The 27,063-nt window shown below is 41.5% G+C and overlaps 1 protein-coding gene across 2 annotated transcripts in view; it reads left to right on the plus strand.

Annotated features, from left to right (window-relative positions):
• The window catches only part of RASAL2 (RAS protein activator like 2), a 391,333-nt gene extending 364,928 nt beyond the window's left edge, over window positions 1–26,405 (plus strand). For both annotated transcript variants that reach the window (XM_030205957.1, XM_030205958.1), the window contains exon 18: window positions 25,208–26,405. In XM_030205957.1, coding sequence (XP_030061817.1) covers window positions 25,208–25,372 — 165 coding nt within the window. In that variant the 3' untranslated portion in view covers window positions 25,373–26,405. The remainder of the gene's footprint in view (window positions 1–25,207) is intronic.
• Window positions 26,406–27,063: the final 658 nt, after the last annotated feature.

Here is a 27,063-nt window from a genome sequence, read left to right on the forward strand (position 1 = left end):
TGCAGGAGGTAATGGTGATATCGGCTTTGGAGTGAATACACACAGGAAATACAATAAGTTAGCATTTAACTTTCAAATAGGAGACTATGATAAAATGAGAAGAATGGTTAGAAAAAATCTTAGAGGAGTAGCTGCGAAGGTCAAATATTTATACCAGGCATGGATGCTGTTCAAAAATACCATCCTGGAAGCCTAGGCCAAGTATATTCCATGTATTAAAATAGGAGGAAGGAAGGAAGATCAAACGACAGCTGGCATGGTTACAAAAATGAGGTGAAGGAAGCTATTAGAGCTAAAAGAAAATCCTTCAGAAAATGGAAGAAGGATCGGACTGAAAAATAAGAAACAATATAAGGAATGACGTCAAATGCAAAGCGCTGATAAGACAAAGAGGGACTTTGGAAAAAAAAGAAAAGATTGCGTTTGAGGGAAAAACACATAGTAAAAATTTCCCCATGTATGTCTCAACAGCAGAGTATAGAACTTGTCCAAACCTTGTTGAATCCCAGATATACTAACCACTGTTATCACATCCTCCGGCAAAGAGTTCCAAAGCTTAACTATTCTTTCAGTGAAAAAATATTTCCTCCTATTTGTTTTTAAAGTATTTCCATGTAACTTCATTGGGTGTCAAGTTTCAAGTTTATTAAGAACTTGCTATCCCGCCTATCAATGATACAAGCTAGGCGGCATACAAACTATATAGTAATGGAGAAGAAGAAAAAGAAAACAGTGTTTCTTAGTCTTTGTACTTTTTGAAAGAGTCAGAAATCAATTCACTTCTATTTGTTCTACACCACTCAGGATTTTGTAGACCCCAATCATGTCTCCCCTCAGCCATCTCTTTTTCAAGCTGAAGAGGCCTAATCTCTTTAGTCTTTCTTCATATGAGAGGAGTTCCATACCCTTTATCATTTTGGTCACTCTTCCTTGAACCTTTTCTAATTCCGCTGTATCTTTTTTGAGATACAGGGATCAGAACTAAATGCAATACTCAAGGTAAGGTCATACCCTGGAGCAATACAGAGGCATTATAGTATTCTCGGTCTTATTTACCATTCCTTTCCTAATAATTCCTTAAATCCGGTTTGATTTTTTTGACCGCCACCACACACTGGGCAGAAAATTTCAGCATATTGTCTACAACAACTAAATCTTTTTCTTGGGTGCTGACCCCCAAGGTGGACCCTAGCATCAGGTAACTGTGATTCAGATTATTCTTCCCAACGTGCATCACTTTGCATTTGTCCACATTAAATTTCATCTGCCATTTGGATGCCCATTCTTCCAATTTCCTAAGGTCTTTCTGCAATTTTTCACAGTCCACATGTGTTTTAACAACCTTGAATAGTCATCTGCGAGTTTAATCAGAACTCGTTCCGATTTCCAGATTATTTGTAAATATGTTAAAAAGCACCAGTACCAGTACAGATCCCTGCTGCACTCCACCTGTTGAAAAAAAATGGCCATTTAACCCTACTCTCTGCTTTCTGTTCAGTAACCAATTCCAAATTCACAACAGAACACACGCCTTTTCTTCTTTCTTTCTTCTATGTTTGTGCAGCGCTGCGTACGCCTTGTAGCGCTATAGAAATGCTAAATAGTAGTAGTAGTAGTACTTTTCCAGTAACATCAGAGACCACAAAAAAGAAAATGAGCACTCTCAACATCATATACTTCAAAAAATGTACAAGTCTTTTGACTGTATTCTGGTAATTGGCAGAATTTTGCATTTCTAAAAGGCATGTACACCCCAATGTTATTGCTTAGGGAAAGGAAGACTAGTAAATCCGATAAACCATTAACATGAGACAAATAGGTTTTCAAAATAGTAAACCTGGATTAGAAAATTAACTTCATCCATCTTCTCCAAACAAGAAGCCTCCTAATATTCCTTAGAACAACTCACAAACATATCTTTCGTGGAAGAGCGAATTCAGTCTTTCCTGGGAATGCATGAAGTAGAAGAAGTTCCAAAGAGGGAAATGCGACTGGGATTTTATTTTAACTATTTCTTCATTCTGATAAAGTCAGAAAAACATGGAACTATGAGGTCTCAATACCTGCATTAAAAAAACAGAAGCTTAAAATTAATACCCTTGGACCTATTCTGCCTCTCTTTTGTCAGAATGACTGGCTATCATCCTTAGATCTAAGAAAGATCAACACCCATGTACAAATTCACCCATACCATTGGAAGTAACTGCAGTTTATTGCTCTGGGGATATATTCCCAATACTGTTTGCTTCCTTTTGGCCTATCTTTGGTACCAAAAGTTGTAAAAAAAAATAAAAAAGTGTCCAACTGTAGTACAGGTATTCACAAGCATGGATTATTCATATTCCTTATCTCAATGTTCAGTCACCAGAAAACACAAATTGGGCTTTCTCGTCAATGAAGAACAATCGATATTCTAAGTTTACGTAGACTGATCATAGGTGTGCACCTGAAAACTTGGGAGAGCCGAGCATTCCTTCAAAAGGAAAGATGATTTATTTATTTATTTTAGAAACCCTATTCACAATTTCCAGCTGGAAGTACCAGCATTTATGTGTGTATTGTATATTGCATACATTGTGTAAAAAGAGATATCAGAAAGTCGCTATTTATACATGGAAATACACACACTATGTAGCGATTTCAAGGGGGCAGGGCTTGGACAGAACTAAAATCTGTATATATTTCCCATTTCACAAAGGGAATACAAATGTATGGAGAAAAGTTCCATGTTAGCTTTTACACCTGCTCAACACCACTTATAGGGGTTTTTTTAAATGCTTGTTTTGAGCAGGGCTTTACACGATGGATTAAGGGGATCATTCATTCTCTTTCATTCCATGTAGTTTTTGTCTACTTCCAAAATAAAACCATGTTAGAATTGCAGCCTTGTTAGATAATTGGTGACACATAATTTTGTAAACTGGGGCAAATATACAGGGATGTGTTGGTACTTACACATAGAAGTTGGGAAATTGCCACCTCTACATAGAAACTGCCGGGTCAATGCCATTCATATTTTCAATATGTAGCCTTGTGAAATGGGCTGCTCCTGTTGCACAAGCCAGCAGATACATATGCCCTCCTGCTTGTACTTTAGAAAAGGCTCTACATTGGAACATAAGAATAGCCATACTGGATCAGGTCAATGGTCCATCTAGCCCAGTATTCTACTTCCAACAGTGCCCAATCCAGGTCACAAGTACCTGGCAGAAACCCAATTAGTAGCAATATTCCATGCTAACAATCTTGGGGCAAGCAGTGGCTTGCTTCCCCGTGTCCATCTTAATAACAGACTATAGACTTTTCCTCCAGGAACTTGTCCAAATCTTTTTTAAACCCAGATAACGCTAACCGCTGTTACTACATTCTCCGACAGCGAGTTCCAGAGTAAAAAAATATTTCCTCCTATTTGTTTTAAAAGTATTTCCAATCACTGCAATTGAGCATATCCCAACCTGGATTTCAATTTGATCTGTAAATTCTGTGTAAAGTAGGACTTTACATGTCATAAAACCTTGCTTTCTCTACCTCACCACCTCTCCCTCCACTAGTCCGTTCCCCTCTCTCTCCTTCCCCTCATTCCCTTTCCTCCTTTCCTGAAGTTACTATTGAGGAAACTACACTTCTCCTTTCTTCCTCAAAATGTACCACCTGTTCCTCTGATCCCATTCCCACCCACCTTCTTAATGCCATCTCTCCTGCTCTTATTCCTTTTATCTGTCACATTCTCAACCTCTCACTTTCCACTGCGACTGTCCCTGCTGCCTTTAAACATGCTGTGGTCACACCTCTCCTTAAGAAGCCTTCACTCGACCCTACTTGTCCCTCTAATTACCGACCCATCTCCCTCCTTCCTTTTCTCTCCAAATTACTTGAGCGTGCTGTTCACCGCCGCTGCCTTGATTTTCTCTCCTCACATGCTATTCTTGACCCACTACAATCTGGTTTTCGCCCTCTCCACTCAACCGAAACTGCGCTTACTAAAGTCTCCAATGACCTATTACTGGCTAAATCCAGAGGTCAATATTCCATCCTCATTCTTCTTGATCTTTCCGCTGCTTTTGACACTGTCGATCACAGCATACTTCTCAATATCCTGTCCTCACTTGGATTCCAGGGCTCTGTCCTTTCCTGGTTCTCTTCCTACCTCTCCCTCCACACCTTTAGTGTTCACTCTGGTGGATCCTTTTCTACTTCTATCCCTCTGCCTGTCAGCGTACCTCAGGGTTCTGTTCTTGGTCCCCTCCTCTTTCTATCTACACTTCTTCCCTTGGTTCATTAATCTCATCCCATGGCTTTTCCTACCATCTCTATGCTGATGACTCCCAAATCTACCTTTCTACCCCTGATATCTCACCTTGCATCCAAACCAAAGTTTCAGCGTGCTTGTCTGACATTGCTGTCTGGATGTCTCAACGCCACCTGAAATTAAATATGACCAAAACTGAGCTTCTCATTTTCCCCCCCAAACCCACCTCCCCGCTCCCCCCGTTTTCTATTTCTGTTGATGGCTCTCTCATTCTCCCTGTCTCCTCAGCTCGAAACCTTGGGGTCATCTTTGACTCTTCTCTCTCCTTCTCTACTCATATCCAGCAGATTGCCAAGACCTGTCGTTTCTTTCTTTACAACATCCGTAAAATCAGCCCCTTTCTTTCCGAGCACTCTACCAAAACCCTCATCCACACCCTTGTCACCTCTCATTTAGACTACTGCAATCTGCTTCTTGCTGGCCTCCCACTTAGTCACCTCTCCCCTCTCCAGTCGGTTCAAAACTCTGCTGCCCGTCTCATCTTCCGCCAGGGTCGCTTTACTCATACTACCCCTCTCCTCAAGACCCTTCACTGGCTCCCTATCCGTTTTCGCATCCTGTTCAAACTTCTTCTACTAACCTATAAATGTACTCACTCTGCTGCTCACCAGTATCTCTCCACACTCGTCCTTCCCTACACCCCTTCCCGTGCACTCCGCTCCATGGATAAACCCTTCTTATCTGTTCCCTTCTCCACTACTGCCAACTCCGGACTTCGCGCCTTCTGTCTCGCTGCACCCTACGCCTGGAATAAACTTCCTGAGCCCCTACGTCTTGCCCCATCCTTGGCCACCTTTAAATCTAGACTGAAAGCCCACCTCTTTAACATTGCTTTTGACTCGTAACCACTTGTAACCACTCGCCTCCACCTACCCTCCTCTCTTCCTTCCCGTTCACATTAATTGATTTGATTTGCTTACTTTATTTATTTTTTGTCTATTAGATTGTAAGCTCTTTGAGCAGGGACTGTCTTTCTTCTATGTTTGTGCAGCGCTGCGTACGCCTTGTAGCGCTATAGAAATGCTAAATAGTAGTAGTAGTAGTAATGTGTCTGCATATTTCCAAAGCTCAGACTATAGATACCCCACACCATCTGCTCAGTCACGTGGTAGCAACTATCAATGTGTAGACCATTTTGGAAAGTTACACACGAGAACAATTCATTGACAACTGAAGTTCCAATAGAATCAGCATTGTCAGCCAGTGTCCAGTATGACAATTTCAAAAATACTTGCTCATTTGATGGTTGAAGGCTGCAGAACCTGCAGAGAGAATTCCCATTCCAGCAACCATAGTACCAACTTGTAATGACAATGGATGCATCACCAACAGGATATGGAGCCTACTTCATTCATCTGTGAACTCCAGAGTATGGACAGAATAAGAGAAAAGATCTAACCAACTAGAACTTCAAGTCATTCTTTGCACAATTCAAGAATTGGATTGACAGGAAAAATCTTTTCATTCATATAATCAGGTAGAGATGTTCTGTTACCAAGAGGCAAGGAGGTTCAAGTTCCTAGAGCCTCTGCTGAGAAGCATTGAGGATTTGGTGTTCAGTCTTGTCCCTATGAAGTTTCAAATAGGGTTCCTGTCCTCCAGGAGACCTTGACAAATTAGCAGATCCTTCTAAATGGTCTCTGAACCAGGACATTGGTTGAAAGCTATTTAAACGATGGGATTCACAGATGGTAGATCTGTTTGCAATGCACAAAAATAGGAAATGTCAACTATTTTGCTCAAGAAGACCAACTCCACACAGGATGGCACACAACACTTTCTCCATTTTGTGGAATTACAAGACAGATGGTTTTCTCTGTGCTTTGCTGCCCGTTCAAATAATCATAAGGGTTATTCAGAAAATAATTAAGAACAACATTTTATTGATTCTTTTATCCCTTTTACTGTCCAGGACAGATTTTGTTTCCATGGTTACCTTATTAGGCAGAAGATCAACCAATATTTTTCAGATCAAGAACGATCTTTTGACTTAGAAGGAGAATTGCTTTCTACATCTAAACTTGACCTGTCTTAACCTCAAGTGTTGATTGCTTGTCTTCAGATTGCAGAAGATGTTAAGGATTATTCCACTTGCTTCCAGGAAGGACTTCACACCAGTTTACATTGTCTTACTTCAGAGCTTTTAATTTACTTATTTATTTTGGGATTGTGTGGCAGCAAATGGCACTGAAGACATTTTACAAGTGGGAGAAAGAATTGATTTGGCTAAATGACATGCCCTAGAAATGAATGTCCCACAGTCAGTGAAGAAGCTGAAGCTGAAAAGAGGGTATTTCAGCAAGGCCATGATTCAAAACACTCAAAATCAACAATGAAGTACTTTAAAGGAAATAAATATTGAGGTTTTAGACTGCCTTCACAATATCCAGATTTGATTGTTAATGAAAATCTATATGGTGATCTCAAACATACAGTGCACACAAGAAGACATAAGAATATTTCTGAACTAGAAGAGTTCTGTAATGAAGCGTGACTAAGTCTAAAATCAAAAATATAAAGACTCTTAGCTGATTACAGGAATTTAGAATCAGTTATTTCTGACTGAAAGGGTTTCCATACTTTCATATCTGCACAGTATTCACTGTTTTCTCATTTTGAAACTTAAAAAAATTGCAAATAGTAATTATGCATTAATTTTTTGTGGAAAGGTAACATTGTACCACGTGGAGGTTGTATAAGCTTCTGTTCACTTAGGGAATCATTGAAATATACAGTTTGATCAGAAGTGCTTAAACTTTATAATATACTTTCTGAAGCTTCTATAATACAGTATTTAGGAGGAGAAGTTATCAATATGAATTACCGTTAAGACATTTTACTTTACTGTTAACCCCAGTTAATAGTAACTATATTCCTGTCAGAATTCTGTGTGACTGCAGAGCACAGAATTTGCACAAAATTTCCCAGGGACGGACCCCCACCCGCCACTTAGCTAACTTTTCTCCTGCTGCTCCCCAGCCTACCTATGCACTCCCTGGTGGTCTAGTGGCCTCCGGGGAGGGGGAAAGGAAAGAGCCCTACTCGTTCTTTCCCCGCTTCTGCTGCTGTCTTGCTATTGCCATGCTTTTTCAAAATGGCCACTGAGAGTTCAAGCGGTAATCTCGTGAGACTACTGCTTGAAGTCTTAGTGACCATTTTGAAAAAGCACAGCACCAGCAAGAGAGTGGTGGCAGTGGGGCAGAAAAGAATGAGGTTCTTTCCTCCCACCCAAAGGAGGTACTCCCGCTGCAGCTCCTACTCTTACCCCAGGTGAGTGTGAGGGTGTCTGGAGGGAGGGAGGGAGCGGCTGTAAAAAAAAAAAAAAAAAGTACATGCTGTAGGTGGCTGTTTAAAAAAAAGAAAAGGTGCATGCTGTGGATGGGAGGGGACTGTAAAAAAAAGGGATGCTGTGGATGGGAGGAAGCTACAAAAAAGAGATTCTGTGGGTAGGAAGAGGCTGCAAAAGGGATGCTGTAGGTTGGAGGGAAGGATCTGCAGAAAAAGTTATGCGCAGAATTTTGCAGAATTTGCAAACTTCTTGTGCAGTATTTTGGAAATTTTTACAAAGAATTCAAATTTTGGGGGAGCAGAATTGCATCATTAGTGTAACTAGGTCTCATTGCATAAATGGAACCTGTGGTAAAATAACATGTTAGTGGTAGCCCATGTTGATAGCTGTGCCCCTTAGAATTTGGGGAGGAAGGGCTTATTCTAGCTGAAAATTTTTTTAATTTTTTTTATATGGTGATTTTATGAAAGATATCAGTTGCAATCACATTTGTTATCAAGTTCCGGTGTAAATGGGTGGAGGCAGTAATACAGTAATTTGTTTAGTTTGAATTAATTGATTTGGTATAAATATAATTCTGTAACTCTTCATTCTATGTCTTTTTATGGTGAGGATTCCATTTTTCTTGTTCTCAAATATGAGTCCCAATAGAATGGAAACTGGAAAAAAAAAATATTGTACGTGATCCTGACATCTCTCTCCATAATAATCATTGATCTCCAAAACCTTGTCTATCTTTGCAGTTTTTCATTTTGTCCTCTTTCGTTACCTTTAGACGAAGATTTAATCCTTAACAGCTTCCAAATAATGCCAGTTGCTTTTCCAGGCTGTTGCTAACAATTACTTTAGTGAAGGACTATTAATGAGATTCAGCATTGCAGTGTAATGTCTCTGTCAGGCTACAGATCACAGGCTTCACACGGTTTTCCATATCTGATGCTTCCCCTTTTCATTCGGATCTCCAAGTACGGATTTTGGCACATCTGGTCTCACGAGTGCTCGCTCTTCTCAGATCTTCATGGTGCCACCTCCTTCTGCATAGAACAGTTCCAGAGCTGATGGCTCTTAGGCCCCAATGCTGAGAAGCAAATGCAGACGCTAGAGGCCATTAGCACCAGACTAGCACCTGCATTTGCTCCCATGGAATACTATGGAATACTCAAAGCCGACGAGTGCGTCAAACAACAAGCTCACTGGCTCTGGGCGCAATAAGCATACAAATGCATGCAAAAGAGGGCCTCCCACATTCCTCCCCAGTGCTCAGCAGGCAGTGTGACAAATGAGGGCGCTCCTCCTCCGGCAAACCCTACACCAGCTTGGAGCTAGCATTAGGGTTATGCTAAGCAGTGGAGGAATAAGGAAGCCGGTGCTGCTGGCTGTCACTAGCCCTGGTGGTCTGATGGATCCCAAACCCCTCCCCTCCAACAACACGAGGGCCTAGTGGTTTAGTGGGACCCCTGGCAAGGACCCCCTCCTCCCCCCAAAGACTAGACTAGCCCTGGTAACCTAGTGGTTGCCCCCCCAACCCCCCCTCCTACCTTGAAGGAGGTGGGACTAGGACTCCTGCCGCCCTCCTGCTGGAGGGGGTCCTCAAAATGGCAGTGCCCTGCCCGATGCATCCTGGGATATACTGGGCAGAGTCTAACTGTGGTAGCTAAGACCCGCCTAAATTTACATGCCATTAGCGCTAAGCATTAGAAAGCTGTGTTGCACGCTGTTGTGACGGTATTTTTCTGCCCCTCAGTTATTTAATGAACATCAAGCTAATTTCTGAACACATTAATGAAGTTACTTGCTTAACCCATTAGTGCCCAATGTTCCCATATTTGTTCCCACATATGGGAACATTGGGCACTAATGGGTTAAAGAAAATAGGATGTTTTACTGTAATTTTTAATAGGTTGTTGATAGCCACATGCATTGCTGATTCGTGGCCATCACTATTAAGCAGAATCAATTTGTATTTTTCTGCCAGCTATATGAGAATGTCATCATTAATCTGAAAATGTAGGAACATGTGTAATACTGTAAAAATTCTGTCCAGTTCTGGTAGTTCTTGATACAGCAGGAAAGAATACAGAGATTAAAAGGGCTTCAGGGTCTATATTGTCCCCTTGTGAAACATATCTGCAGAGCTTAGTATTTAATTGCCATCACATGTGATATCTGTGCTGTGTTGAATTACAGGTCGTAAATGGGAATGAGATTACTCAAACAGGCAAGTAAATGGAATCATTGTATAGCTGAGTAGTACCTCAGACTTGGCCCAGTGCACTGACTTCCTACACATTCCAGCTCCTCCAATGGACACCCCAGAATTAATTTGAATTTGCTCCAAAAGTAATGTGTTTTGAGAAAGTTAAATATTGAAACAAGGGTGGTTTGGACCTGAGAAGTTGGTCTTGGATATTTCTCCTGCTCACCTGTGTATTGTGTATTTAAAGCAACATCTCAGTTTTGTTTTTTGCCTGTTCCTTTTATGTTCAGAAAATGTGTCCTACTGAAAAAGAAAGAGGTTACCTATTTTTAGATATGGATTTTCATCCCATTGTTCTCAGTTTGAAAAAAAAAAACACTGCTGCTTTAGCCTTTGAAAATGAAGAGTGTAATTTCACACAGTTCTTATTCACTTATTTATACTTATAGCCCACATTATCTGAATTCCATTATTCAGTTCTACGTGACTTACATTTGAGAGAACAAATTCACACAATATATAGTGCTAAATGTAAAGCAACAGAAAAGTTACAGTAATACTGCTAGAAGACAACAATTAGAAAAATCATTTTGGTTCAGAAACATTGACTTATATAATTAATGTAGAAACTTTTTGAAAAGTGTAATTTGTTGTGTGGGGGGTTTGATCTCTCTTGAACCCGACAAGGAAACTTAGTTTTAATCATTAAAAAAAAATCTCCACAGAAAAGGAAATTCTAATTCTCAGCTATTGTCTTCTATCACTACCTTCTTAGACTTAAAAATAGGATTATGGAGCAATTTTGAAAAACTCAATGGCCTACAAGCTTGTCTTCAAAGAGAAACTCCTTGGAGTTTTCTTTTGAAAATTTGGCAGCCAGACAGAAATTTTTTACCTCACATATTTTGCTTGATGAATCAGCCCAGAAGTGGGTGTTATCATCCAGCAGCACCTATACAAAGAGGTTTTTCAGAGTTCAAAACATAAAGGGATTTTCTGTTCATGCATGATGAGGCTTCTCAGAGTCAAGCCTTTCTGATTCTTCTCAGGCTATTTTTGTTGTGCTTTACGTCATCTTAATCAAGACTTACTTTTGATCACCTAGTGACCATTGTTTTTGTCTTTTGTTCTTTTCTTTTCTGTACTCTTCTGATTCCTATTAAGAAGAACTATAAAATTCTTTCAAGCCATTATTCAAAGGGAGTTAATAGGTTGTCTGAGACCAGCAACACAGTTTCTGTGGAATAAACCTAATAACTACACATGCAGATATTGAATAGTGTGTGTTTTTAAGGCACTGGCAGCAACAGACAGCAATGGAAAGGGGAAGTTTAAGCTTGCTGTCTGGCTGAGGGGGTACCTAGGAGGTGGGCGTAGGGTGAGGGATGGCTGGTTTGTTAGAGGACAGAGGATTGGGACACTGGGGTGAAAAAGAAATGGGTGGGTGAAAGCCAGATATGAGAAACTATAGAGAGAGACTGGGTGATACAGGGCAGGATACAGGGGACTTGAGAGAGAGGAGTCAATGTAATAAACAGTACGTTAGTTTATTTAATTATTTTGATTTCGCTCATGCCTGTTTTGAGTACTAGCTGAAGGTGACTTAGGTACACTGTGTATTTCATCTGATTTTGTACCTGAGGCAAAGGAATGTACAGTAACTTACCCAAGATCACAAGGAGGAGCAACAGCAAGATTTGAACTTGGCTTTGCTGGTTGTCAGTCTGGTGCTCTAATCACTAGGCCAGTCCTGAACTGAAGCTTAACCCACACTTTCCTTATTCACCCATATAAAATCTTTACAGCAGTTGTAGTAAACAAATTATATGTAAATAATATGCACACATGAAAAGTGCACAAATATGGGAGAGCACACTGACCACCATGCAAACATGTACATTCTAGTGCATTGGATGTGTTAGTCACAGAATTGTTATACTAAGGCTTGTGGGAGCATTACATACATTTACACCACAAATGCATATTATATATGCCTATCTGGAATGCCAAATGAATATTCCAAACACTTACAGCAGCAGTATTTGAAATTGGAAAGTATGCTAAAAACCAAATGCACACTTAAATTATAACACTCATCCCCACATATTATTTTGGAGACTATCGGAGTGAAAGTATCATGGTTGTGGTTTATCCCATAACAACCTTCTTCAGTGTTCAAAAATGTTTGTTTTTCCAACACAATATAATTATAAACATCTCAAATAATTCTATACATAGATATTTGTCTACCCCCAAACACTTTATTATTATTATTTATTTATAATGAAGACCACTCATCATTTTAATAGCCACACTCTTGACCAACTTCCATCCTGTTTATATCTTTTGATGGTGTGATCTCCAGAATGCTACTCAATACTCTAAATGAGGTCTCATCAGAGACTTATACAGAGGCTGTATCACCTCCTTTTTCCTACTGGCCATTTACTGTGCACTCGAGCATCCTTCTGACATCTCCCATTGCCTTTTCCACCTGTATGGCCACTTTAAGATAATCATGTAATTTTCTGTAGTTGACCATCCTTACACAGCTGTGGAGCCTTCCCTTCAACCTTGGATTCAGAGCATTCGCAATGAAGTCTGTCCAGTCAGCCTCCAGTTCCCCTGTGCCTTTGTGAAAAAAAGATAAGATGAAAGCCTCATCCTCCCTCAGAGGTGAACAGGTATCACTGAACACAGGGAGTAAGTTCTCTTGTGAGAACAAAAAGGTTATTTATTTATTACATTTGTGCCCCGCTCTTTCCCACATACAGCAGGTCCAGTGTGGCTTACATAGTAAAAGAAAGCATCTTACATGGTAAAGAATACAGTAAAACAAGGAAATGTAGGAACAGTATTATAAATTGTGATGATCATAACTACTTACATTATGAAAGGCTTTACAAAGGACATGAGAAAGAACGTAATGAACTAGAATAGGGAAGGTAGGCAAGGACATGATAGGTGAAAGGGAAGGAGAATGGGAGGGAAATGGTAAAGGATGGAGGGAAGAAGATGAGGGATTGAATATAACATTGGGGTCAGAGTAAGTGTCGACGTCTTAGCAGGAGTATCGTAGGTGATCTAGTGGAATTAAGCTGGTCCATTAGGGTAAACTTGCTTGAAAAAATGGGACTTTAACATTTTCCTGAAAGTCAAATAGTTATTAATAGCTCGGATGGGTCTTGGGAGAGCATTCCAAAGTTGACTACCCAGGAAGGAGAAACTGGATGCATAGTATGTTTTGTACTTGACACCTTTGCAGTTTGGGAGGTGTAGATTGAGGTATGTTCACGATGACATTGTTCTATTTCTAATTGGGAGGTCAATCAAGTTGTTCATATAACTGGGGGATTCTCCTGATATGATCTTATGGATAATTGTATGGACCTTGAAGTATATTCTCTCTTTGATGGGGAGCCAGTGAAGCCTTTCTCGAAGGGGTGAGGCACTTTCAGCATAAGGAAGACAGCTCCTTGAAGAAAGCTGGACCCTCGGTGCAGGGAGCAGCTGATATAGGGCAAATGCTGCTAGCCCAGGAATGTATTAGTAAACAATATCTAAGCTGAAAGACCTGGTACAGACCTCTGCATAGAGGAAAGCTGGGCATTTGTCGGTGTGCTAAGGCTCACTCCATGCCAAGGAATCTAACTCGTTACAGTACACCATCTCTACAGAAGAAAGACCATAGATGTAGAAGCAAATGCATGTAGCACCCTCTGATCACTAAGCTAAATTTATAGACCAAGGATATCAAATTAGGCCCTTGTGGGTATCAAGCCATTTCTGCCCCAATGAGCCTCTTTATCCATCCTGCAGGAGTTTCCTCTATGGAAAGACACTGGAATTTCTGCTGGTCCAGTATCTTCCCCTCCCCCCCGCCCCCACACACATAATCATGCTGTGCCAGGGAAGGGGAGACATACACACACAGGGTGGAAAGGATGCACCAGCAAAAAAAGATAAGTTTTAAAGGCTGTTTTGAATTTGACAAAGGAAATTTTGAATATGATATGAGTAGGGATAGAATTCCAGAGCTTTGGTCCAGTATAACTTATAGCAATAGCACAAGTGAGGATGAAAGGGAGAAAAGGGAAGGGGAGATGTTGACCACCTGGGGAGGAGAAGTGAGGGAGGGAAAGAGAAGATTTTGGTCTACAAGAAGTTAGGGCCTTGAACCATCCCTAGGTAGGGGTGGTGCACATGACTGAAGGTGCACCTTGAGCAGAGATTTTTCACCAGTGGTGCAGGGTGTGGGAAGAGGTCAAACGGGGTGCAGAGAAGGGTCTTGAAGTCTGAGGCAATTTTTTAAACTTTCTAGACAGTGAAGGCAGTTATTGACAGTATAACTGTGTACTACTGTAATTTTAGTGACAATAACACTATAAGCAGCTAACAACAACATATATGTAGCTGTCTGTAATCACTAGTAATACATGGTTTAGGAAGGGGGTGCGAGGGTTTCATTGGTCAGTTAAAGTGGTGCAGGAACCAAAAAAGGTTAACAGCCTCTGTCGTAAAGCATCAGGTACTCTTGGGCCAGCCCTACCTTTGATTATAACAATTGCAGTTGCTAAAATAACTTAATCAAACTGGCTAGCAGACCCAATTTTCCACTGCTATGGCCTAGCAAGAGTGCTACTGTTATGACTGATACAGTGAAAGCACAAGTTAGCCATGGCAACATCAATTACCCAACCTTTCTCCCTTTCAGTTGAAGAGATGTGTGGAGCTACAACATGCAACCCATTCCCACTATTGTCTGGGCTATATGTCCCAAAGAGGGAGTACACTTGGACAAGGACTTTTCAATTAATAGTTCCTCCCAAGTTATGTCAAGGTCTTCACTAGCAGGGTAGCTCTCAGTTATTGTATTTCCAACTCATAGGCTGATTCAGCCTATTCATTGACAAAGTTGTTTACCTATATAACAGGATTCCCAGGGAGTTGACTCCTAAGTTGTACAGTAGACTGAGATGACTCAGTGAGGCAGTAGCTGCACAACAAGTCCTGCATATACTGAAGAAAACCATGTATGATTTTTTTTAGCTTTGAGAAAGCATTCATGTTGGTATCATTGAATGGCATCATCGGCTTATTTCTGTGTAATTTATCCTGTTGTCTACACAGAAACCTCCATACATGTAAGCAACTTTGCTTTCTCGTTTCCAACTCTGCTTCTGGTGTTACCTCTTTTCTCTGCAGGTTTAAAAAAAATAGACAAGCTGTGGATAGCATGTATTCTTTTATCTACACAAAGGAAAACACTGTTTCTATTGGTACAATACCTGCTTGCCCCCCAAAATCCCTCTAAAAACTGCAGCAAAACTTTAGGACAGGTGTGTCGATCATAAGGACCATGGGCTTCTTCTGGTCTGAGGAGCTTCTTTGCCTGGTCAGAATAGTTGTGGATATTGTTCTGGATTAGGGTTTTCTTTTTCATTCCTTTGCTGATGAGATAACAATTGACGGTGAGCGTAATAAGTTACTGTCCTGTTTGATAGCTGTAAAGGAATGGATGACTGTAAGCAAGCTCCAATTGAACACAGCTAAAAGAATTTTTATGGGTTCATAAAGCAAGTTTCTCCTTTCCTTGGCCTATATTATCATGGGATGGTTCTGTCATATCTGCTAAGGATCATGTATGTAGTTTAGGAGTTGAGCTAGATGCTGACCTCTCTTTTGAAACCCATATTACCTGCGTGGTGGCTTTTCTTTTTATTATCATTTGCAGTTGAAACCTATCCAATTCTGTTTTCTCTCTGATTTTGCTCAACTGGTGTATGCCTTTGTAATTTCTTGTATAGATTATTGCAGTCTGTTGTTTGTATGTCTGGCTGCTAGAAGTTTAAGGAGACTACTACAGGTACAAATTCTGCTGCTCGTCTCTTGACTAGTTCTTCAAAATTTGTCATATTTCTCCTGTTCTGTCATTGTTGCACTGGCTATCTATTGAGAAGCATTGCTGGATTTGGCTTTTAAGTTTTTCATTCTGTGGCACCAAAGTATGTGCTTAGGAAGCTACTTTTGTATGCACCTTGTCATACTTGGCATTCTGAAAGTGAGAGGTGTTTCTCTCTTCCTTCTGCAAATTCTTTTAAATTTATATGAACTTATAAGTGTGCCTATTTTTGTTCCTTGGTATCTCTGTGGAATCATCTTCTTTTATCCATTCGGAATATTGATAATCTTTTAGAGTTCCATTCATGTATTAAATTGACCAATTCCCTCAGCTCTAACCCTCGTCGTCTATTCGCCACCCTCAACTCCCTCCTCAAAGTGCCCTCTGCTCCCCCCCCCCCCCCCTTCACTCTCTCCTCAATCTCTAGCCCACTACTTCCGTGACAAGGTCCAGAAGATCAACCTCGAATTCTCCACTACTCCCTCTCCTCCTCTTCAGCCTATATCTCACTCTGTCATCCAACCTACCCAGGCCTCCTTCTCCTCCTTTCCTGCTATCACCGAAGAGGAAATCACCCATCTCCTCTCCTCCTCGAAAGCCACCACTTGTTCCTCTGACCCCATCCCCACTAACCTACTCAACACCATCACTCCTACCATCACCCCCACCATCTGTCATATCCTTAACCTCTCTCTCTCCACTGCATCTGTCCCGGACACCTTCAAGCATGCTGTGGTCACTCCACTCCTCAAAAAACCATCACTTGACCCTACCTGTCCCTCCAACTACCGCCCCATTTCCCTCCTACCCTTCCTCTCCAAGATACTTGAACGCGCCGTTCACAGCCGCTGTATTGATTTTCTCTCCTCTCATGCCATCCTTGATCCGCTTCAATCCGGCTTTCGCCCCCTACACTCAACAGCACTATCTAAAGTCTGCAATGACCTATTCCTCGCCAAATCCAAAGGTCACTACTCCATCCTCATCCTCCTCGACCTCTCCGCTGCCTTTGACACTGTCAATCACAACCTACTTCTTGACACACTGTCCTCCCTTGGGTTCCAGGGCTCTGTCCTCTCCTGGTTCTCCTCTTATCTCTCCCATCGTACCTTCAGAGTACACTCTCATGGTGCGTCCTCCTCCCCTATCCCGCTCTCTGTTGGAGTTCCTCAGGGATCTGTCCTTGGGCCCCTTCTTTTCTCAATCTACACCTCTTCCCTAGGCTCCCTGATTTCTTCTCATGGTTTCCACTATCATCTTTATGCCGACGACACCCAGCTTTATCTCTCCACACCACAAATCACTGTGGATACCCAGGCCAAAGTCTCGGCCTGCTTATCCGACATTGCTGCCTGGATGTCCAACCACCACCTGAAACTGAATATGTCTAAGACTGAACTTATTGTTTTCCCACCCAAACCCACTTCCCCTCTCCCTTCACTCTCTATCTCAGTTGATAACACCCTCATCGTCCCCGTCTCATCTGCCCGCAACCTCGGTGTCATCTTCGACTCCTCTCTCTCCTTTTCTGCGCACATCCAGCAGATAGCCAAGACCTGTCGCTTCTTCCTCTATAACATTAGCAAAATTCGCCCCTTCCTCTCCGAGCACACCACCCGAACTCTCATCCACTCTCTCATTACCTCTCGCCTTGACTACTGCAACCTACTCCTGACCGGCCTCCCACGTAGCCATCTATCTCCCCTTCAGTCCATCCAGAACTCTGCTGCACGTCTTATCTTCCGCCTTAACCGATATACTAATGTCACCCCTCTCCTCAAGTCACTTCACTGGCTCCCAATCGGATACCGCATACAGTTCAAGCTTCTCTTACTCACCTACAAATGCACTCGATCTGCGGCCCCTCCGTACCTCTCTACCCTCATCTCCCCTTACGTCCCTACCCGTAACCTCCGCTCTCAAGACAAATCCCTCCTTTCAGTACCCTTCTCCACCATCTCCAACTCCAGGCTCCGCCCCTTCTGTCTCGCCTCACCCCACGCCTGGAACAAACTCCCTGAGCCCATACGCCGTGCCCCCTCCCTACCCATCTTCAAATCAATGCTCAAAGCCCACCTCTTCAATATCGCCTTCGGCACCTAACCACTTCACCTCTTCTCAGGAAAACTTATCTACCCCAACTTGACATTTCATCCTTTAGATTGTAAGCTCTTCCGAGCAGGGACCGTCCTTAATTGTTAATTTGTACAGCGCTGCGTAACCCTAGTAGCGCTCTAGAAATGTTAAGTAGTAGTAGTAGTAAATCTTGGTTGTTTAGTTAGGTAGAGATTCCAGAAATTATAAGTTAGCTTTGCGTCCTTAACTTTGTTATAAGGTACTTTGTATCTGTGATTTGTATCATGATGTTTTAAACAAATGTGTGTTAATATGACTATGTATGTATATTTTTAACCCTTTCTGGGCGTTATTGGTAGAGTGGGCTAAATACATGTATGTATAAATAAATAATGAAATCTAGGGAGAGGAGGTGACCCTGTAGAACTCTATCTAAAGTCCATCACAGATGAATACATTTGACCTGTGTTCTCTTTGCTAAAACAAAACAGCTAAGTTATACTTTTTTAGGAAACACACATCCCCTCGGTATGTGTTAAACAATGCAGTTGCACATTTTAGAGGTTCTTGATGCATTGATCCATACCTCACAATGGACAGGGCACATAGATTTCATGCTGGTCTGGCACTATATTGGCATGATACACGGGGTTTGTTGCTATATTTGCTGTAGTTAATATGGTCACTGAGCATTGCTGGTAATTAGATCTTTTCATGACAGTCTTTTTAGTGGGAGCCCTCACCCCCACACTTTGATTAGTTACAAAAGCAGTTGCTCCCATGTGCTGAAGTGCATAGCTATTGTGATCCTCCCCAGTCATTGTTGTAGATCCTCTCTAATATAAAAAATAAAGCTTTCACAGGCTCCAGTAAGGCATGGTAGACACAGTGGAGAGAAAGAATGATAGAAAGATGGAAATGACAGGGGGAGACACTTCAGCCCATCAAAAAATAGATCTAGCATAGAATGAATGGTTTGATGCCAATGCTGTTCCAAGACAAGATGGCTAAATTGCTCCCCTATCCGCCTTATTTTCAAAAGAGAAAGATGCCCATATTTCGACCCAAATCGGGAGATGGGTGTCTTTCTCCCGTGGGCGCCCAAATCGGTATAATCGAAAGCCGATTTTGGGCGTCGTCAACTGCAATCTGTCGCAGAAACGGCCAAAGTTGACGGGGACGTGTCGGAGGCGTGGTGAAGGCGGGACTGGGGCGTGTTTATTGTCCGAGGAGAGATGAGCGTCCTCAGCCGATAATCGAAAAAAGAAAGGCGTATTTAGCGCAAATTTGGGTCACTTTTTTTGGACCCTTTTTTTTCACGAACAAGTCCCAAAAAAGTGCCCTAAATGACCACATGACCACCGGAGGGAATTGGGGATGACTACCCTGACTCCCCCAATGGTCACTAACCCACCCAAAAAAAAACAACTTTAAAAACTTTTTTTCCAGCCTGTATGCCAGCCTCAAATGTCATACCCAGCTCCATCACAGCAGTATGCAGGTCCCTGGAGCAGGTGTTAGTGGGTGCAGTGGACTTCAGCCAGGTGGACCCAGGCTCATTACCCCCTACCTGTTACACTTGTGGTGGTAAATGGGAGCGCTCCAAACCGCCCCAAAACCTACTATATCCACATCTAGGTGCCCCCCTTCAGCCATAAGTGCTATGGTAATTGTGGGCAGTGGGTTTTGGGGGGCTCAGCACCCAAGGGAAGGGAGCTATGGACTTCAGAGGTAGTTTGCTTTGTTTTTTTAATTGTTACAAGTGCCCCCTAGGGTGCCCAGTTGGTGCCCTGGGATGTCAGGGGGACCAGTGCAACAGGAATCCTGGACCCCCCACGACCCAGTGCCTTGGATTTGGTCGTTTTTGAGCTGGGCTCCTTTGGTTTCCATTATCGCTGAAAAACGATACTGCCCAGCTGAAATCTGCACAAATCCGATTCATTTGGCTGGCACAAACCGTATTATCGGAAAAAAGATGGATACCCATTTTTTTCCAAAGTACAGTTTGTCCCGCTCCTTCACGTACCGTTCTTGGAGATAGACGCCCACGGAGATGGGCGTTCGCGTTCGATTATGCCCCTCCACGTCTCCCACTTGCATGCTTCCATCTTCCTCAACCACAACCTCTCTCCTACTTTGAAGATCCTTAGTGACACATAAGATGCAGTCTAAATGTTCAGTCATGTCAGCTTTGTTTTGATCTCCTGTCATTGAATGTAGTAGGTGTCCCACATTTTCCCTCTACACTGGTAAGTAATGTTTTATGTGCCAGACTTGTAAGTCATTTATAAGCCAGCAGGAAGAGTCAAGAAAACAAGAGACCTGAGCATGTTCAATGTAATATTCTCATTTTATTTAAATTACATTTCTGTACATGAGAAAAACACTACCAAAGAGACTTATTTTTTTCATCACTTCTTAAGTGATCTTTTAACAGGCACATAAATGTTTTTGCAAAGCCCAAGTTTAAAAAAAAATGTTTTGTATGAGGTTCATAGGCTGTAAAACACATTTTTGTTTGGAGGGAGCTAAACAATCCAAGTTGCATATCCTTTGTTGGACAAAATATTAGTAGGGCCACAGCCCCAGTGGCCCACCCCATTCCACTGCCTATGGTGAGATTTATTTATAAACCCCTGTGTTGTTTTTCATATTGATCCATTGTTTTTATTCATCTTGATAAACTCTTTTGTGCTCATTAGTTTTTCAAAGCTGCACTGGCACCAGAACTTATCTCCCAGAAAACTTCAGTCATTATGCAGAATTGTTCCAGCACCATTTGAGAGCTGCTCTCCATAGAGCTTCCCCCCCCCCCCCCCCCTTTATAATCAGCCATCTGTCCTCATTCCTCATATATACAGATTAAAAACAAAAGCAAACTACCAGGCTCATTTTCAAAAGAGAAGGACGTCCATCTTTCGACACAAATCGGAAGATGGGCGTCCTCACAGGGTCGCCCAAATCGGTATAATTGAAAGCCAATGTTGGGCATCCCCAACTGCTTTCCGTCACGGGGACAACCAAAGTTCATGGGGGCATGTTGGAGGCATAGCGAAGATGGGACTTGGGCATGCCTAACACATGGACATTCTCAACCCATAATGGAAAAAAAAGGGCATCCCTGGTGAGCACTTAGACGACTTTACCTGGTCCTGTATTTTATAAAACCAAGGCACAAAAAGGTGCCCAAATTGACCAGATGACCACCGGAGAGAATCGGGGATGACCTCCCCTTAATCCCCCAGTGGTCACTAACCCCCTACCACCCTAAAAAACATGTTTAAAAATATTTTTTGCCAGCCTCAAATGTCATACACAGGTCCATCACAGCAGTATGCAGGTCCCTGGAGCAGTTTTAGTGGGTACAGTGCACTTCAGGCAGGTGGACCCAGGCCCATCCCCCCCCCCCCCCCACCTGTTACACTTGTGGTGGTAAATGTGAGCCCTCCAAAACCCACCACAAACCCACTGTACACACATTTAGGTGCCCCCTTCACCCGTAAGGGCCATGGTAGTGGTGTACAGTTGTGGGTTTTGGGGGTTCAGCACACAAAGTAAGGGAGCTATGTACCTGGGAGTAATTTCTGACGTCCACTGCAGTGCCCCCTAGGGTGCCCGGTTGGTGTCCTAGCATGTGAGGGGGACCAGTGCACTACGAATGCTGGTTGGTCCCATGACCAAAGGGCTTGCATTTGGTTGTTTCTGAGATGGGCGTCCATGATTTCCATTATCGCCGAAAATCAGAAACAACCAAGTCTAGGGACGACTCTAGGCAGTACTCTTTCACATAACCCCTTGCTCTGTGTTGGAAAGCCAGTTGCCGTTTCACTTAATCTGTTGACAACCTTTTTAGACCTGGAGTTTAATAATGAAGTATAACAATAGCTAGCCTGGTTATAGTTCTACCCATCACTGTTGTATTAGTAAGTGAGGGAAGAAGCTGAAATTTGTTCATGTCCACTTCCAAGGTTTAACTTTTAGTGGTGCACAGATTTATTATGATCTGGAGTACCTTGCTCAGAGCTGGAATGGTTTTAGGAGCAGTGCATTTATTTTTTGTTATGTTTGTGTGTTGCATTTTCTTCCATTTTCCTATCCCATGTGCTCCAGTTCACAATCACCTGGTTCAAGCTTTTGGCTGCTGCTGCTTCTCCCATTGCTGTGCGCTCTCCTCCTACTGTTGTTCACCACAGCCTGTTGTGCACAATTTTCTTTTTAAACTTAATGTACTGTGTGGATGTAATATGTAAATGGAAGTCCTATCAGCAAAGACTTAAAATTGCCTATTGTGTTCTGTATGAAATGAAACATCCAGAACTACTTTCTGTTTCTCTCTTTGGATCTTATATTCATCAGCCACTAAATCTGGAAAGGCAACAACGTTTATGCAAGAGGCAGTATTTCAGGAAAAAGTGTTTTTCATTTACAAAAAATATATTGGTAACATCTAGCAGGTAGATTTGTTGTAAAGTATTCTAGCAGTGAACACACATACCCTATAAAGCAGTTCATTATTCGTTTTAAATGAATTGTGTGTATAACTCAATCATTCCTACCCTACAAAGCGGTTCGTTATTCATTTTAAATTAATTGTGTGTATAACTCAGTCATTCCTACAGTAAACTAACATGTAGGTATTCTAAAGGTGTTAAGAGATTACACCATAAACAGACCTTGCTAGTTTTGGCTGCTCTAAGATATTCAAGAAACGCAAGACGCTGGCTCACATCGTACCTTGTTTACCAAAGATTTTTCCCATCCTGATCCTGTGGAAGAAATCTCTGTTGAATTATATCATGCCTTACATGAAATTCCTGTCTTCATACTTTGTTAGTTTATTTAGGATTGTGGTTTAAAAAAATAATTTTGGATAATGTGATTAGTATATGATGAATATGAGAAGGTCAAAACCAGAAATAAGGGATGTATCTGGGTAATCCCCATTTCTGACATCTTCATATCCATCGTAAACCCGTGCAAAGGAAAGGATTTGTTATAATCAGCAAATCAGAAACAAAATTCATCACCACCCCGCTTCCCAACCCATTACTGTAGTAAGTCGCTTTAAGGAAGCAATTAAAATCTTTTCCCTTACTGTTCTAATAAATTAATGATATCGGTAGATTTGTTGGCTCACCAACAATTACAAACCTTACCTAATACACTGTATAGCATTCATTTCTTGAACCGAGGCTTTATAATTTATTACTCTTGCAGTTCTTTCAGTCTTGCTTAAAACAGATGAAAGTCTCTCAACAGTTTATAGATTTATGCAATAATCCTCCCTTCCATATACACACACATCTTCCTACCTTCTATAGCACTTCAGTGTGCATCCACTACACTGCCCTGCTAAGTAAGAACACAATCAGCCTTATTTTTGAAAGTGATGGGCGCCCATATTTTGACCCAAAGTCCCAAAAAAGTGCCCTAAATGACCAGATGACCACTGGAGGGAATAGGGGATGACCACCCCTGACTCCCCCAGTGGTCACTAACACCCTCCCACCAAAAAAACCCCAACTTTAACAAGTGTTTTTTCTAGCCTGTATGCCAGCCTCAAATGACATACCCAGCTCCATCACAGCAGTATGCAGGTCCCTGGAGCAGTTGTTAGTGGGTGCAGTGGACGTCAGCCAAGTGAACCCAGGCCCATCCCCCCCCTACCTGTTACACTTGTGGTGGTAAATGGGCGCCCTCCAAACCGCCCCCAAAACCCACTGTACCCACATGTAGGTGCCCCCCTTCAGCCATAAGTGCTATGGTAATGGTGTAGATTTGTGGGCAGTGGGTTTTGGGGGGAATTTGGGGGGCTCAGCACCCAAGGGAAGGGAGCTATGGACTTGGGAGGTATTTTACTTTTTTCTTTTTCTTGTTACAAGTGCCCCCTAGGGTGCCTGGTTGGTGTCCTGGCTTGTGAGGGGGACCAGTGCACTACGAATCCTGGCCCCTCCCACGACCCAATGCCTTGGATTTGTTCGTTTTTGAGATGGCCGGCTTTGTTTTCCATTATCACTGAAAAACGAAACCGCTCAGCTCAAATCCGCACATATCCAATGCATTTGCCTGGCACAAACCGCATTATCAAAAAAAAAGATGGCCGCCCATTTTTTTTTTTTTAAATACAGTCTGTCCCGCCCCTTCATGTACCCGTTCTCGGACATAGACGCCCATGGAGATGGGCACTTGCATTCGATTATACCCCTCCACGTCTGCAGTAAATCACATTTCAAGGAAAGTTAACTTTTCTAAACATTCATTTGCCAACCTGACAATATATTTTGTTTTCAAATGTTTTTATAAAATAAACACCAAAAATCTTTTTGAAACAAAATATATTGGGGCCCTTTTACTAAAACAGCAAAAAAAGCCAAAGTAACCCTTTTGCAAAACTAAATAAAAAGGGGAGCAACCAAAGAAGTGCCAACCAAAGGATATATATTAAAAATGTCACAAAGATCAACTAAAAATAATATACTGTCTATAGGCATTACTATGCACCAAAAAGCACTGTTGAGTTGTCCCGTGGTAGTGTGCCGATCAGAGTGCACTAATCCCACACTAAAAAAGTTTTATTTTTCAGGGTGGGAGGTGTGAATATGGGCAGAGAGTAGGCATGCTCTGTGCTAATCGGGTAGTGCAGGCATATTGCCATTTGTTGCCCAGTTGGCGTGGGAGCCCTTAGCACCTACAAAATAGGTGGTGGTAATGGCCATGCACTAATTGGGAAATTAATGCATGGCTATTAAAGAAAAATACACAACTGTAGCCATTTTACCACTGTGCTAAAAGTGGCTGCAGCGCACTGGAATCCCACCTTCTAACAGTGCCGGACACTTTTTAGCGCAGCTTAGTGCCCCGTTATTAGGTTAGGAATGGAATAGTAGAAACATTTACTATCCTTGAAATATGATTAACTGCAGATAGTGTTCTTGCTTAGCAGGGCAGTACAGTGGGATCTCCTGATGATTAAGGTGCTGAAGATAGCACTTAATTGCCTAAAATACATAGATCAAAGTAGGAAAGATGTGTGCAGCTCATAGTTGGTGCTGCCTCCTGTCAATGGATTGCCTGCTGTTGTGACAACAAGCAATCAGCCAAATGTATATTATAATCAAGAGTTTACTTTAAAACTAAACTGCATCAAACTGATGAAGCAAAGAGCTGTGTAGTCAAGTTAAATGATTGTGATGGTTGCCTGCAGAGTGTAGAATCCCTGCATCAGTATCTGTGTCTTAAGAATTGGGGAAAAACAGAATGGAGTTCCATTTTCCATAGCATAGCTCATTTGTAGAAGGCTAAGTAATCTCCTAGGTCCTGCCACAAAACAGTATAAATGTTGCTAAAGAAAGGATTTTGAAAGCTGTTGATATTATCCATCAGTAAGCTTGAACGTTTGAACAGTACTAATATATTGGTGCATGTTGATTTCAGGAAAAACGGATTGTGTCACTGGATGCAGCCAATACACGACTAATGAGTGCCCTGACCCAGGTGAAGGAGCGCTACAGCGTGCAGGTCCGCAACGGCATCTCCCCAACCACCCCCACCAAGCTTTCCATCACAGAAAATGGTGAATTCAAGAACAGCAGCTGCTAGCCACCAGCCCGGGGAGCTTTCTCCACTTCCCAAGATCATTTTTTGTAAATCACAAATTGCTGCTAAACCAAACAAGTGAAAGAAAGAGATATACTTAATACAAATAGTAATGCCTGTCTGAGATGCAGAGAAAGAGAGAGCATGCATTTTTACTCTCTGTATCACTGTGTATATAATTTGTTCCATGCCTTGTACAGAAAAATGGCCCTGTAACATACCAAAAGCAAGTTAATAATGTAGAGCTTATCTTTTTAAAATATTTTTTATTTTGTGATCTGTGATTTTTTTCCTATTTGGTTGAAGGCACTGGCCATCATAGAAAAGCAAATATAGTGTGTACAGTAGGAAAACCAGAGTTTAGTTTAGAACTCAATTGTTTTCCTTGTTAACAGATTACAAGCACATGGAGTTGGACTGTGACGTATTCCAGACTGACAGATTTCAGGAATGGAGCAGAGTTTATCCTTCAGTCTTTCACTGCGTTCATTTAGAAAAGCATAGGAGACAAAATGTTTGGAATATACTTCTGCACTATTCTGTATCTCTGCTTCCTTGTGTCCAATAGAAAAAGACATGGTTGTTCAGTTTGAGAAGAATTTTTCTGTTTTGGATTGTAATAAGTGTTTATTTAGCGTTTACAAACTGTAAATACTTTTTTTTTTCAGAAAAATGCTTTTCAAGGTAATAGAGCTGTTCACTCTTTCACTTACAAGAAACCATTTATATCCCGTGGAATGTAATCACCCAACATATTCTTTCATTCACTTGCTCCTGTCTAGTAAACAGGATTGTTTTGCACTCTCTGAGACTCGGACCAGGCTTAGTCTTACAATTTACAAAAAAAAATAAAGGGCTAACCAAAGGGTACCAAGCACCTGTAACAGTCATGCACAAAAAAACTCCACAGGAATCTTTTTATTTATTTGTTTTTAAGGTTTTGCTTTTTCAGTTTGTTACATTCATTTTGGACCTCATATGTTTGAGTATCCAGGGATTTTATCTAAAGTTGTACCATTTTTGAAACCTTTATTGAAATTAGCTATTTTAATAATTATTGTTATGATAATAAAAAGAAAGTTCTGTATTTACCTAAGCAGGTCAGACTTTTAATTTTTTCTTCGCAAGTTCTTCAGCAGGGGTGGGGCTAAAGAGTGAAATCCTTAAACAGAAATCTGCACTCTGTTAAATGAATAAATCCATCTTGGTACAAGTCTGTGGTAAATATATTGTTCTAAATAGACAATATTTGATCATGAGAGGTTGATGCTTTTCTTTCCAACTTTACTGTTTTATTGAAAGATAAGCATGAGAAAAGACCAACAAAAATAAGCCATATAATTCTAGTTATAATGTTCATTGTATCCATACATTTTATCAGAGCAAATACAGATCACTTAATAAGCACATATAACATGACTTTCATACCTATACATGTTCAAAAAATAAAACTCTTACCCTATCCTGTCCACTAGAGAAACAAATATTCCCTATCAAATATTCCGTTTAGATTCCACATGATGCCTATTTCCCAAGTTCAAAACAGACAGTAAAAGGCAGTTAAATTCTACATTATTTTTTCCATTTAGGTCAGCTGACGTGTCTTATTTGCATCTTCTGTCACATCCTCAGGAACCAGTCATAGGAAGAGGAAGAAAAGGAGTCTTTTACCTTGCTAAAATTGCTCCTTAGCC

This window comes from Microcaecilia unicolor, chromosome 6 (assembly GCF_901765095.1).
Source record: "Microcaecilia unicolor chromosome 6, aMicUni1.1, whole genome shotgun sequence".
Classification (NCBI taxonomy): Eukaryota; Metazoa; Chordata; class Amphibia; order Gymnophiona; family Siphonopidae; genus Microcaecilia; species Microcaecilia unicolor.